At 47.0% G+C, this 12641-nt stretch overlaps 1 protein-coding gene across 9 annotated transcripts in view; it reads left to right on the forward strand.

The window, feature by feature from the left end:
* Positions 1 to 12641, forward strand: part of PTPRT (protein tyrosine phosphatase receptor type T) — a 900646-nt gene that overhangs the window by 670408 nt on the left and 217597 nt on the right. For all 9 annotated transcript variants that reach the window (XM_029070022.2, XM_029070024.2, XM_029070020.2 and 6 more), the window contains exon 11: positions 2594 to 2696. In XM_029070022.2, the coding sequence (XP_028925855.1) occupies positions 2594 to 2696 (103 nt within the window). The remainder of the gene's footprint in view (positions 1 to 2593; positions 2697 to 12641) is intronic.

Here is a 12641-nt window from a genome sequence, read left to right on the forward strand (position 1 = left end):
TAATAATGTTGGTATTTGTTAAGCGCTTACTCTGTGCAGAGCACTGTTCTAAGCGCTGGGGTAGACACGGGGGAATCAGGTTGTCCCACGTGGGGCTCACGGTCTTAATCCCCATTTTCCAGATGAGGTAACTGAGGCCCAGAGAAGTGAAGTGACTTGCCCACAGTCACACAGCTGCCAAGTGGCCGAGCCGGGATTCGAACCCATGGCCTCTGACTCCAAAGCCCGTGCTCTTTCCACTGAGCCCGTAAGCTAGTCAGGTTGAACACAGTCCATGTCCCACGTAGGGCTCACAGTCTTAATTCCCATTATACAGATGAGGTAAGTGAGGCTCAGAGGAATGAAATGACTTGGCCAAGGTCGCACAGCAGACAATAGGTGGAACGGGGAGTAGAACCCATGTCCTTCTGACTCCCAGGTCCGTGCTTTATCCATTAGGCCATTGTGCTTCTCTACTGTGAGTGGATGGGAGCTTAGTCTCCCTCCAGGATGGATGCAAGTCAGCTCACTTCTCCCCAGCATCAGGGTCCCTTAGGGGGTGTCATTCACTCCCTCATTTCACCGGGGAACCGTCCGATTCATTACCGCAGAAGATGTCTCTATTAGCTCGGAATGAATGCTCCCCTTTGGGCCCATAATCTAAACCCAGGACAGACCACAGCACAGATTTACTGTTGTCTGCTTGGATTGGACATCACCCCCAAACATCTCAAAAAATGCGAAAGCATTCACTCTGAGATCCCAATCCTCCCATTCCACAAATTCTATGATGCCACTGTTTGCTGTTTTCTCTAGGAATTTGATAGATGAACAGTCTGATGGGAGACAAAGGGTTCCTTATAGAGAAGCAGCATGGCTCAGTGGAAGGAGCACGGGCTCTGGAGTCAGAGATCATGGGTTCGAATCCCGGCTCGGCCACTTGTCCGCTGTGTGACTTTGGGCAAGTCACTTCACTTCTCTGGGCCTCAGTTACCTCATCTGTAAAACGGGGATGAAGACTGTGAGCCCCACGTGGGACAACCTGATTCCCTTATGTCTACCCCAGCGCTTAGAACAGTGCTCTGCCCATCGTAAGCGCTTGACAAATACCGACATTATTATTATTATTATTATTATTATTATCGTTCCCACCTGCCCGCTGCTGGCATACTGGGCTACACTTGATCGCAACAGGCTGTTTGGAGCACCCTGCCTCCCTAGTGAAAAGAGCACAGGCCTAGATGTTAGAGGACCTGAGTTGTAATCTGACTCCGACACTTTGGGTGCTCTGTGACCTTTGGCAAGTCACTTAACTTCTCTCTGCCTCAGTTACCTCATCTGTGAAATGGGAATTGAGATTGTGAGCCCCATGTGGGCCAGGGACTGTGTCCAACATGATTAACTTGTATCTACCCCGGCACTTAATACAGTGCCTGGCATATAGTAAGTAATTAATTAATACCATAAAAAAATCACAGGCCTCAGAGAGGATCTGGATTCTAATCCCAGGCCCATGACTTAATAATAATAATAATAATAATATATAAGTGCTTACTCTGTGCCAGGTACCGTATTAAGTGAAGAGGAAGAAACAAGCAAATTGGGTTGGATGCAGTCCCTGTCCCACGTGAAGCTCGCAGTCTCAATCGCCATTCTATAGATGAGTTAACTGAGGCACAGAGAAGTGAAGTGATTTGCCCGAGGTAGCACAGCAGACAGGTGGCAGAGCCAGAAGTAGAACCCATGACCTTCCGACTCCCAGGCCCGTGCTCTATCCATTAGGCCGTGCTGCTTTTCTTGAGTGCTGTGTGACCTTGGGCAAGTCACTTAACCTTTCTTTTTCTCAGGTATCGCATCTGCAAAATGGGGATCAGTGCTATGAGCCCCAGGTGGGACATAGATTGTGTCCAACCTATTTTAGCTTGTGTCTACCCCAGAGCTCACTACAATGCCCGGCACCTAGTACGTGCTTAAGAAAACCATAAAAAGGGTCAGACAAGTCTTGCTGTGCATTTGTCAATCATAAATCTCAACTGGGACCAGTCATTAGCAGGGTAGTGATGGGGAAGCTAGCTTTTACCCTTGATGAATCTTCTCCGGGAGTGTGTCGTCTTCTCTGTCTTGAAGGAACAGAATCCATCCGTCCACTGTTCTCAGCCTTGGGACTTGGGCATTCTCTGACTTCCGTCCCTAATCAATTGCGGAATGAGTCTACCGATTCCGTTCCCAATCGGCGGCATTTATTGAGTCCTTAAGTGTGCAGAGCACACAGTATTATTCCGATACTAATATTCTGATATTAATATTCTGCTACAGTATACTCTCCCAAGCACTTACTCTAGTGCTCTACACACAGTAAGTACTCCATAAATACAATTAATTTATCCTGTAGCTTCGCCCAGGCCATGGACCCCTCTGGAGTGTAAGCCTGTTGTGAACAGGTATTGTCTCTCTCCATTGCCATATTGTACTTTCCAAGGGCTTAGAGAGCCCTCTAGAAATACGATTGAATGAATAAATACGTGTCCCACCAGTAGGAAGATTGTGCCGTGGGTGATTAGTATCTGTGATTAACGAGCGCCTCCCACCGTTTTGCTCTCCGTCTTCCGCACAGCACCTTCGATGGCCGAATACGACACGGACGCTCCCCTGAACGAAACGGATACCACCATCACAGTCATGTTGAAACCTGCTCAGTCCCGAGGAGCCCCTGTCAGGTGAAGTTTTGGATCTCGGTCCTCCTCACGCGGGGGCTTCCATTACCGTCATTACTGTTGTTGCTGTGTTGGATAAGTGCTAACTTGTTATGTCCCAAGCAGCTTGAGAAGCAGCAGGGCCTAGTGGAAAGAGCAAAGACCTGGGAGTCGGGAGGCCTGGGTTCTAATCCCCCTCTGCCGCTAACCTGCCGTGTGACCTTAGGCGAGTCACTTAATTTCTCCGGGCCCCGGTTTCCTCATCTGTCAGATGGGGATGAGATACTTATTCTCCCTTGCTCTTAGTCTGCGAGTCCCAGGGCTTACCACGGGGACCGGTAAGTAGTAAGCACTTAACAAACATCACAGACACTATTATTGTAACAGAAGTAATAGTAATACTTTGTTTAATACTGGTAGGTAGATAAAAGAGAATCGGATCGCGCACGGTCCCCGTCCACATGGAGTTCGCAAGCCAAGAGGTGAGGAGAGTGGTTATAATAATGTTGGTGTTTGTTAAGCGCTCACTCTGTGCCGAGCACTGTTCTGAGCGCTGGGGTAGACACAGGGGAATCGGGTTGTCCCACGTGAGGCTCACAGTCTTCATCCCCATTTTACAGATGAGGGAACTGAGGCCCAGAGAGGTGAAGTGACTTGCCCACCGTCACACAGCTGACAGGTGGCAGAGGCGGGATTCGAACCCATGACCTCTGACTCCAAAACCCGGGCTCTTTGCACGGCGCCACGCTGCTTCTCGTGTATCTTATCCTCATTTGACCGATGAGGAAAATGAGGCTCCAAGTCATATAAGGGGCCAGTGGCCAAGCTGGAGTCAGCCGTGCTCTCCTGACTTGCCCCGGCCTACTCCGCTGCCTCGCAGATCCCGAATCTGAGCACAGCCGTCACGCAGCGTACTGATTCTTGGTGCATCGCAATAGCTACTTTCGTAGAACCTGACTGTCTCAAATGGGATTTACTTCAGAATAAGTGAAGTCCTAGCCTAGACTAAACCGGAAAGGAACGGAAGAAATTCTGACAAGGAGCCTCTCGTGCACCTCCGCAGATGACCAACGGGCCTTGAATGGCGCCAGGGGTGGCCTATTGCATACAAATAATAACAGTTATGCTACTTGTTAAATGCTTACTGTGTGCCAAGCTTTATTCTAAGCGCTGGAGTAGATACAAGGTTATCAGGTTGGACGCAGTCCCTGTCCCACCGTGGGCTCACGGTCCCCCTTTTTTTACAGATGAAGTAACTAGGGCCCAGAGAAGTGATATGACTCGCCCAAGGTCACGCAGCGGACAAGTGGCAGAGCTGGGATTAGAATCCGGGTCCTTCTGACTCCCAGGCCCGTGCTTTCTCCACTAAGCCAAGCTGCCTCGAATCAGGGCAAGCTGCCAACTTGTTCGCGGTCTGTCATCTGAACCAAGAACTAAACTTCGGACACATCTTATATGAAGCCATCCTTCAGCTCGTGGGGTCAGACGTAGTTGGGGGTCCATTCAAAAGCAGTATCTTTTAACGAAATGTGCTTACACATCAAATGGAGGGTAAACTGGCCTTCATTCTCCACCCCAGGAACCAAATTACTCCATTGTTTACACATTAAACAGGTCATTATCTGTGAATAATTCACAGCTCTCTGTTTGCATTGAGATTATTATGAGTACTACCAAGCGGGAAAACTGATTAATTGAGGCTACTTTAAGCTATTGTTATTATTAGAAATGTTCTTCTTACATTTCTACCGCACTTCCTGCAGCAGGGTGTTTGGCGATCATTTGCCATCACCGAGGAACTGTGAATTCCGTGTTTATGCTCCCAGCTCCTAAATACTGCACTGCTGGACACAGCTGAAAATCTAATGCCCAATAATAATGATAATAATTGCTGTAATATTATTCTTATCATTTGTTAAGCATGCACTATCTGTCCAGCTCTAGAATAAGTATAAGATAATCAGTTTGGACGCAGTTCCTGTCCCATATGGGGCTCTCAGTTTAAGTAGGAAAGAGTAGGGTTTAATCCCCATTTTACAGATGGGTAAATTGAGGCACAGAGAAATTAAGTGACTTGCCTAAGGTTACGCAGGAGCCCACAGGGGCAGAAGCCAGGTCATGATGGCCCGCAGTCTGGCCGAACGGAAAAAATCTGCCCCATTGAAGTCAAAGGGCCTGGCTTCTAATCCTTGCTCCATCAGTTGCCTGCTGTCTGAATTTAGGAAACTCACCTAACTTCTCTGTCCCTCAATTTCCCCAACTGCAAAGTGGGGCTGAAATGCCTATTCTCCCTCCTACTTACACTGTGAGCCCCATTTGGGACCTGAATACCTTGTATAAGCCCTCAACAGACATAGTAAGCACTTAACAGACTTTACTCTTATCATCATTATTATTATTAAATTCACTGACTCCCAGGCCCGTGTTCTTTCCACCTGGCCACGCTGCTTCTCACACTGCCCAAAGCCCAAATCCTAGAAATGAATAAACAAAAGAATAGAGGTCAATTGGCCAAGCAGAGTGTAAATCTGAGATGGTTTTCAGTTAATCCGTCGGACTTAATTGAGCATTTACTGTGTGCAGAGGACTGAACTAAGCGCTTGGGAGAGCACAGTATAACAGAGTTGGTAGACATGTCCCCTGCCCATAATGAGCTTACTGTCTAGAGCGAGGGACAGACATTAATGCAAATAAATCAATTACGGGTAGCGCCATAAGTGCTGTAGGGCTGTGGGAGGGGAGAATAAACCGTGCAAAGCCAAGTGAAAAAGTGATACCAGAGGGAATGGATTAAAAGGAAACGAGGGCTTAGCTGGGGAAGGCTTCTTGGAGATGCTTTGAAGGCGGAGAGAGGGATGGTCTCTTGGATATGAAGAGGGTTGGTATTCAAGACCAGAGGCAATATGGGGGTGAGAGGTCAGGGTTGAGATAGATGAGATTGAGGTACAGTGAGCAGATTGGCGTTAGAGGAGCAAAATGCTTGGGCTGGGTTGTTATAGGAGAGCAGAGAGGTGAGGTAGGACGGGGGAAGGGGATTGAGTGCTTTAAATCCCGTCGTAAGGATTATGTTTGCCGTAGAGGTGGCTGGGCAGCCATTGGGAGGGTCTTGAGCAGGGGAGAGAAATGAACTGAACGTTTTTGTCAAAAAATGATCCAGGCAGCAAAGTTAAGTATGGACTGGAGTGGGGAGAAACGGGAGGCAGGAAGTTTAGCGAAGAGGCTGCCCTCCCTCCCTGAGGTTTTGAAAGAGTAGTAGAGCTCTAGGAGAGCGGTGAGCGGGAATGATCATTTTCGATGTCTGAGCCGGAGTTTACAGTTTGCTGTGATGAGAGTGCTACTATTTATCATTTTATTGAAGTTTTGCAATTTCCCGTGTAATGTTGAAAAAGTCCTCCCCAACACATTTGCCCATTTTGTCCATGTTCAGAAATCGAGGCTATTTTCAATGCAAATATTTTTCCATAAGAGTTTGAAATGAATTTTAAATACACTTTTTATTCCACTGTCATGCCTATATTTGCGAGGACAAAAGGACTTAGCATAAATACAGTTCCCAGCTACAACGGCCTTGGGTTTTGGGGGGGACATTAGGGAGGTTATGCACGCATGTTATTTCTACCTTTCATTGCCTCTCCCTATTTCCACTCCCTTTTGCGTTACCTGTTTACAGAACCCACTAAGCACTTGGATAATAAGCCAGCACTTGGGATAGTGCTTGACACGTGGTAAGCGCTTAATGAATACCATCACCATCATAATAAGTGATATAACCCCACCCTTCCTCCTCTACAGCATTCAGTAATAATAATGTTGGTATTTGTTAAACGCTTACTATGTGCAGAGCACTGTTGTAAGCGGTGGGATAGATACAGGGTCATCAGGTCGTCCCACGTGAGGCTCACAGTTAATCCCCATTTTACAGATGAGGTAACTGAGGCACAGAGAAACGGCGTGGCTCAGTGGATAGAGCCCGGGCTTCGGAGTCAGAGGTCACGGATTCGACTGCCGGCTCTGCCACTTGTCAGCTGTGTGACTGTGGGCAAGTCACTTAACCTCTCTGTGCCTCAGTTCCCTCATCTGTAAAATAGGGATTAAAAGTGTGTGAGCCCCACGTGGGACAACCTGATTACCCTGTATCTCCCCCCAGCGCTTAGAACGGTGCTCGGCACCTAGTAAGCGCTTAGCGAATACCAACATTATCATTATTATCATTATTATCATTAAGTGACTCGCCCACGGTCACCCAGCTGATAAGTGGCAGAGCTGGGATTCGAACCCATGACCTCTGACTCCCAAGCCCGGGCTCTTTCCACTGAGCCACGCTGCTTCTATGGAAAGAATTATGTACCATTTGTGTACCTATCCTTATACTCTGCTCTTTCTCCATTTATTGGAATATCTCTCTACCCAACTAAATCTTAATCTCTCGGTGGGCAGGGATCGACGTTTACTGTTTGGTCGTCTGCACGCAGTAAGTGCTCAATTACTCCCATGGACTGATTGATCAGGGACGTGGCCGATGAATCAGTTAACACAGGATACGGTGAGTACTTGGAGCGGCTTGGTAGGAGTTTAGATGGAGAAGGGGCACGCTCTCGAGATCTTTGTGAAGGTAGAGCTGACAGGATTGGTGACCGACCGAATGTGCGAGTCGAAAGAGCAAAATGATTCTCGGACAATGTAGGCTGGTGAAACAGGAAGGAGTGGGCTGTTGTCTCCAGCAGTGGGAAAGTCAGGAAGTGGAGGGAGGGAGATATGGAAATCATCTGCATAGGGATGGTAGCCACCCTTTCTATTCCAACCAATCATCAACAGAAATACAAAAATGCTCAGTCCATGACTCCCCATCCTCAAGAACCTCCGATGCAGCGTGGCTCAGTGGAAAGAGCCCGGGCTTGGGAGTCAGGGTTCATGGGTTCGAATCCCGGCTCTGCCACTCGTCAGCTGGGTGACTGTGGGCGAGTCACTTCACTTCTCCTTGCCTCAGTGACCTCATCTGGAAAACGGGGATTAACTTTGAGCCTCACGTGGGACGACCTGATTACCCTGTGTCTCCCCCAGCGCTTAGAACGGCGCTCTGCACATAGTAAGCGCTTAACGAATACCGACATTATTATTATTATTATTATTATTATTATCATCCACCTCCGCACCAGATAGAAACTCCTTAGCATTGACTTTAAAACACCGCCAGCCAGCCCCATCCTACCTCACCTCACTAATCTACTAGAGTCTACCCCACACACTCCTCTCCTCTAGTGCCAGCTTACTCACTATGGCCCTTGCTCATCTATCTCAATCCCGACCCCTTTCCCACTCCCTCTCCATAACCTGGAACTCTCTTCCCCTCCATATGTGCCAGACCGCCACTCTCTCCACCTTCAAAGCATTATTAAGATCACATCTTCCCCAAGAGGCCTTCCCTGATTAAGCCCTTTTTTTCCCCATCTCGGTCTCCCTTCTTGGATCTGTGACCTTTGGACACTTGATTTTCGTCCCACCTCCAACCCCACAGGACTTAGGTACATATCTTTATCCGTATATGTTATGAATTAGTTATTCGTAGTATTTTTTTGTTGGTATTTGTTAAACGCTTACTGTGTGAAGGGCATTGTTCTAAGCACTGGGGTAGATACATGGTAATCAGGATGTCCCACGTGGGGCTCACAGTTAATTCCCATTTTACAGATGAGATAACTGAGGCACAGAGAAGTGAAGTGACTCGCCCACAGTCACCCAGCTGACAAGTGGCAGAGCCGGGATTCGAACCCATGACCGCTGACTCCCACGCCCGGGCTCTTTCCACTGAGCCACGGTACTGTCTCCCCTGTCTCCGCAAGCTCATTAAGGGCAGGGAACGTGACTGCTAATCCTGTTGTATTATACACCCCCAAGCGCTTAGTACAGTGCTCAGCACATAGTGAGCATTCAAAGAATGCCATCGTTTAATATTAGCCGACTGTTTTTCAGGATCCTCGCTAGACCCGTCCACCTTATGAATTGCTTTAAGCGGTTCTTGTTCAGAAACCTGAACCACTGATGGATAGCTCCAGCAGGAACTAGGTGCTGGAACCCGGCTCTCCTGATTCCCAGACCAACCCTCCCCCGTGCCGAGTGCAGAATCTCCTTCGCATTTTCCACTGACAGCAGGCTCCACAGGGAACACAACCCACCTCATGTTTTTATTTGATCTTAAAATCCTTTTCACCCGACAAGGAATCCTATCTCGAGAGCAAAGGGATAATGAGGCTTCCTGAAGCGGCTTTGCTTCAAGTTAGGACCTTGTGAATCCTCCTTAGCCACGAAAGGGTCCTTGCGTGGTTTTGACTTCCTCTCTGTATCTCGGGTGGAAAACCAATCAACCAATAAATCAGTCAGTCCATCAGTTTACGGTGTGCAGGGCACTATGCTAAATGCTTAGGGAGGTATAATAGAACAGATTTAGACATAGGTGACAATGTTGGTATTTGTTAAGCGCTTACGATGTGCAGAGCACTGTTCTAAGTGCTGAGGTAGATACAGGGTAATCAGGTTGTCCCACGTGAGGCTCACAATCCCCATTTTACAGATGAGGTAACTGAGGCACAGAGAAGTGAAGTGACTTGCCCACAGTCACACAGCTGACAAATGGCAGAGCCCGGATTCGAACCCATGACCTCTGACTCCTAAGCCCGGGCTCTCTCCATGTTCCTACCTACAGGGAGCTTACCCGTGGTCTTGCATGATCTCCTTTGGAACTGTATATTTGAGACTACGTTTCCCCTTGTAGGTTTTCTTTCTAGGTACATGACAGCTATAAATTTAGCAAAAGATGTGATGGGGGGTGTTGATTTTATTGTGTGAGTGGCTAAGGTATTTTTCATTTAAATTCAGTGGCAATGGCCAATCAAACCCACCCCTCTCATCTTTTGTCAATTTTGCAAATACGACTTGCCAGACAAAGAAGAGATCTGAATAATAATGTTGGTATTTGTTAAGCGCTTACTATGTGCAGAGCACTGTTCTAAGCGCTGGGGTAAACAGAGGGGAATCAGGTTGTCCCACGTGGGGCTCACAATCTTAATCCCCATTTTACAGATGAGGGAACTGAGGCACAGAGAAGTTAAGTGACTTGCCCACAGTCACACAGCTGACAAGTGGCAGAGCTGGGATTCGAACTCATGAGCCCTGACTCCAAAGCCCGTGCTCTTTCCACTGCGCCACGCTGCTTCTCATAATCTGAATGAATGTGATCCCGAAGTAAAATCCCCACCGTGTCTCTTTCAGACAAGGCTTCCTAATGTGGGAAAGCTAGAGCTGATTTCAAAATCGTTCCATTCTGCTTTCGTGTTGTTGGGTGCACAAGTGGGCAGGCATTCAGATGAGCTTTAGGTATACCGTATTCTTACCTTTGTTTCTGTGAAACTGGAAATGACCATATGATGATAATGTAGGTATTTGTTAAGCGCTTACTGTGTGCCAAGCACCGTTCTAAGCGCTGGGGGGGAGATACAAGGTAATGAGGTGGTCCCCCGTGGGGCTCACAGTCTTTAATCCCATTTTCCAGAGGAGGTCACCGAGAAATGAAATGACTTGCCCAAGGTCACACCCAGCGGACAAGCGGCATTTATATGGGAAAGGATTGGATTCATACGTTGAAATTGCAAAATTAGCCAACGTCCCAGAGTACTCTCTCAAGTCTCAGTAAATATAATTGATTTATTGATAAATTTGGAACGGTCTCAGCTAAACTGGTCTGCCTATCAATCGATTAATAGTATTTACTGAGCACTTATTGTGTGCAGAGTACTCTCCCTAGCAAGTCAGAGTATGATAACAGTACTAAGACTAACAGTGTCAAGCACCGTATTAAGCTGGGTAGACACAAGATAATTAGGTTGGACATAGATTCTGTCCCGTAAAGAACTCACAGTCTAAGTTGGAGGTTGTATATGGGGACAAAAAGTGTCCATAGGGATTGGCTTATATATGGGACGGGGACTGCATCCAGCCCGATTTGCTTTTATCCACCCCATCACTTAGTACAGTGCCTGGCACAGAGTAAGCGCTAAACAAATTCCATAAAAAAAAAAAAAAAAAATCACCTCTGTCCTAAAGAATGTTCAGTCTGTGCTCCGGGTCAGTCTTCCGGCATTCTCGGACCTGCAGCTCAGACAGCTCAGGATGCCAGGAGATTTAAACGTACATCTCCCCCAACACCCCATTTACATAGTTATCCAGTCGGAAGAGGAAGGGTCCTAAGCTTAGGATGATGTCTTGCTGTTTTCAGCACAAGTAATTTGGGCAGCCTGCATCTGGATCATGGCATGCGACCCATTTCTCTAATATTTCCCAGTGGAGATGTATTGCCTTTACATGAGTTTTCACCAGGCTTTAAAGATTTATTGTTTTTTAAGTGACAGAATCCCAGAATCACTTAAAAGATCAATCAAATAGTGAAGAGAATCTAATATTTAAACTCCCTCTAGAAGGATCTAAAACAAACCACTCTGTCCCTTGTAATACCGATGGATCTGTTGTTCTAGACAGGGGGAGCAGGTTGAGTCCGCATTAATCATATTTAATCCAGTAGTCAAAATGAGGCTTTATGACGTGTTTGAGTTGAGGAATGGGCAGGTGAGGGAAGGAAGAGGAAACTGGAAATGCACCCAATTCAACATATAAATGTGTGTGTGTGTGTGAGTGTGTGTGTGTGTGTGTGTGTGAGATGCCTATTTTTTGCCTTCCTATATTAAGAAATCATCACTGAGAGTGAAGTTCACATGTAAGAACTGAAAAGACCAATGTGAAATGTGAAACCCACAGTCCTGGCTGCATTATGCACATAAAAAGGCCGTCCCTTGTGTGGTCATGCTGAATTTTTGCCTCCTCTGGACTCCTTTGTATTGTTTAGAGTGACCAGAACACGGAGGAAAAGGGAAATTCCTTTCATCTGAAATGAGCTGGGATAAAGCCAATTCTAGAATAGTGAATTTTCCCCAGGAAGAAAACTGTGGAGTAACTTGCCCCTGAGTGGCTTTGTGGGAAACCACAAGAGTTAAGAAGTCGTGGCCCCTCGAAGAACCCATCTGCTCATCCTTGGAATATTTCTATCATTCAATGGATCACAGGGTTTTATTGAGTACTTACTGTGTGCAGAGCACTATATTTCAGCTTTTATACCATAGTGTATTGCACTGTCAAGAAAATGAAGACACAATTCATTAGACTCCGGGCATGGGCAAATAATTTCACCAGAAGCAAGGAACAGGATAAAGCAGAGCAGGCACTATGGAGTTCTCCTTTGGAAAGAAGGGATTTCTAGAGAAATAAAGCCCAGGGAAACTGGGAGTTTGTGGTGTCCTCATCTCAAGCTAAGATTTGAATGTGTACTTTGACATCATTTGATTATTTCTTCCTTGAGTAGGATTATGCTATTTTGAATTCTGTTTAATTGAGCTCAGGGTGGTTAATGTTGGGTTACCCAAGACAAAGCCCGGGAGAGAGGTTGGGGTTGAAAAAGACAAGAGGAGATGTGGAGAAAGAAGAGGGAGTGATAAAGTGAGGATCCAGGTCAGGACTTGTCTTTTATGCTGTCGAGCCATCTCCGACCCATAGCGGCGTCATGGAATCATCTCTTGCGCAAGGCCCCGCCTCCTTCTGCAGTCGCTCTCGTAGTGTATCCATAGAGTTTTCTTGGTAAAAGTACAGAAGTGGCTTGCCATTGCCTCCTTCCGTGCACTAGACTTGAGTCTCCACACTCGACTCTCTTGCATGTTGCTGCTGCCCAGCACAGGTGAGTTTTGACTTGTAGCAGATGGCCTTCCACTCGCCAGCCACTGGCCAAGCTAGGAATGGAATGGGTAGGCCTCTGTTTGACTCTCCCTCGCACAGCTGAGACCGGTACAGTAACGGAAACTCTCCGGATGTGACTCTGAGAGGGGAGGTCAAGACTAGGGCTAGTAAATTGATAGGGGTCCTGAGACATTT

Source organism: Ornithorhynchus anatinus, chromosome 8 (genome assembly GCF_004115215.2).
Source record: "Ornithorhynchus anatinus isolate Pmale09 chromosome 8, mOrnAna1.pri.v4, whole genome shotgun sequence".
Classification (NCBI taxonomy): domain Eukaryota; kingdom Metazoa; phylum Chordata; class Mammalia; order Monotremata; family Ornithorhynchidae; genus Ornithorhynchus; species Ornithorhynchus anatinus.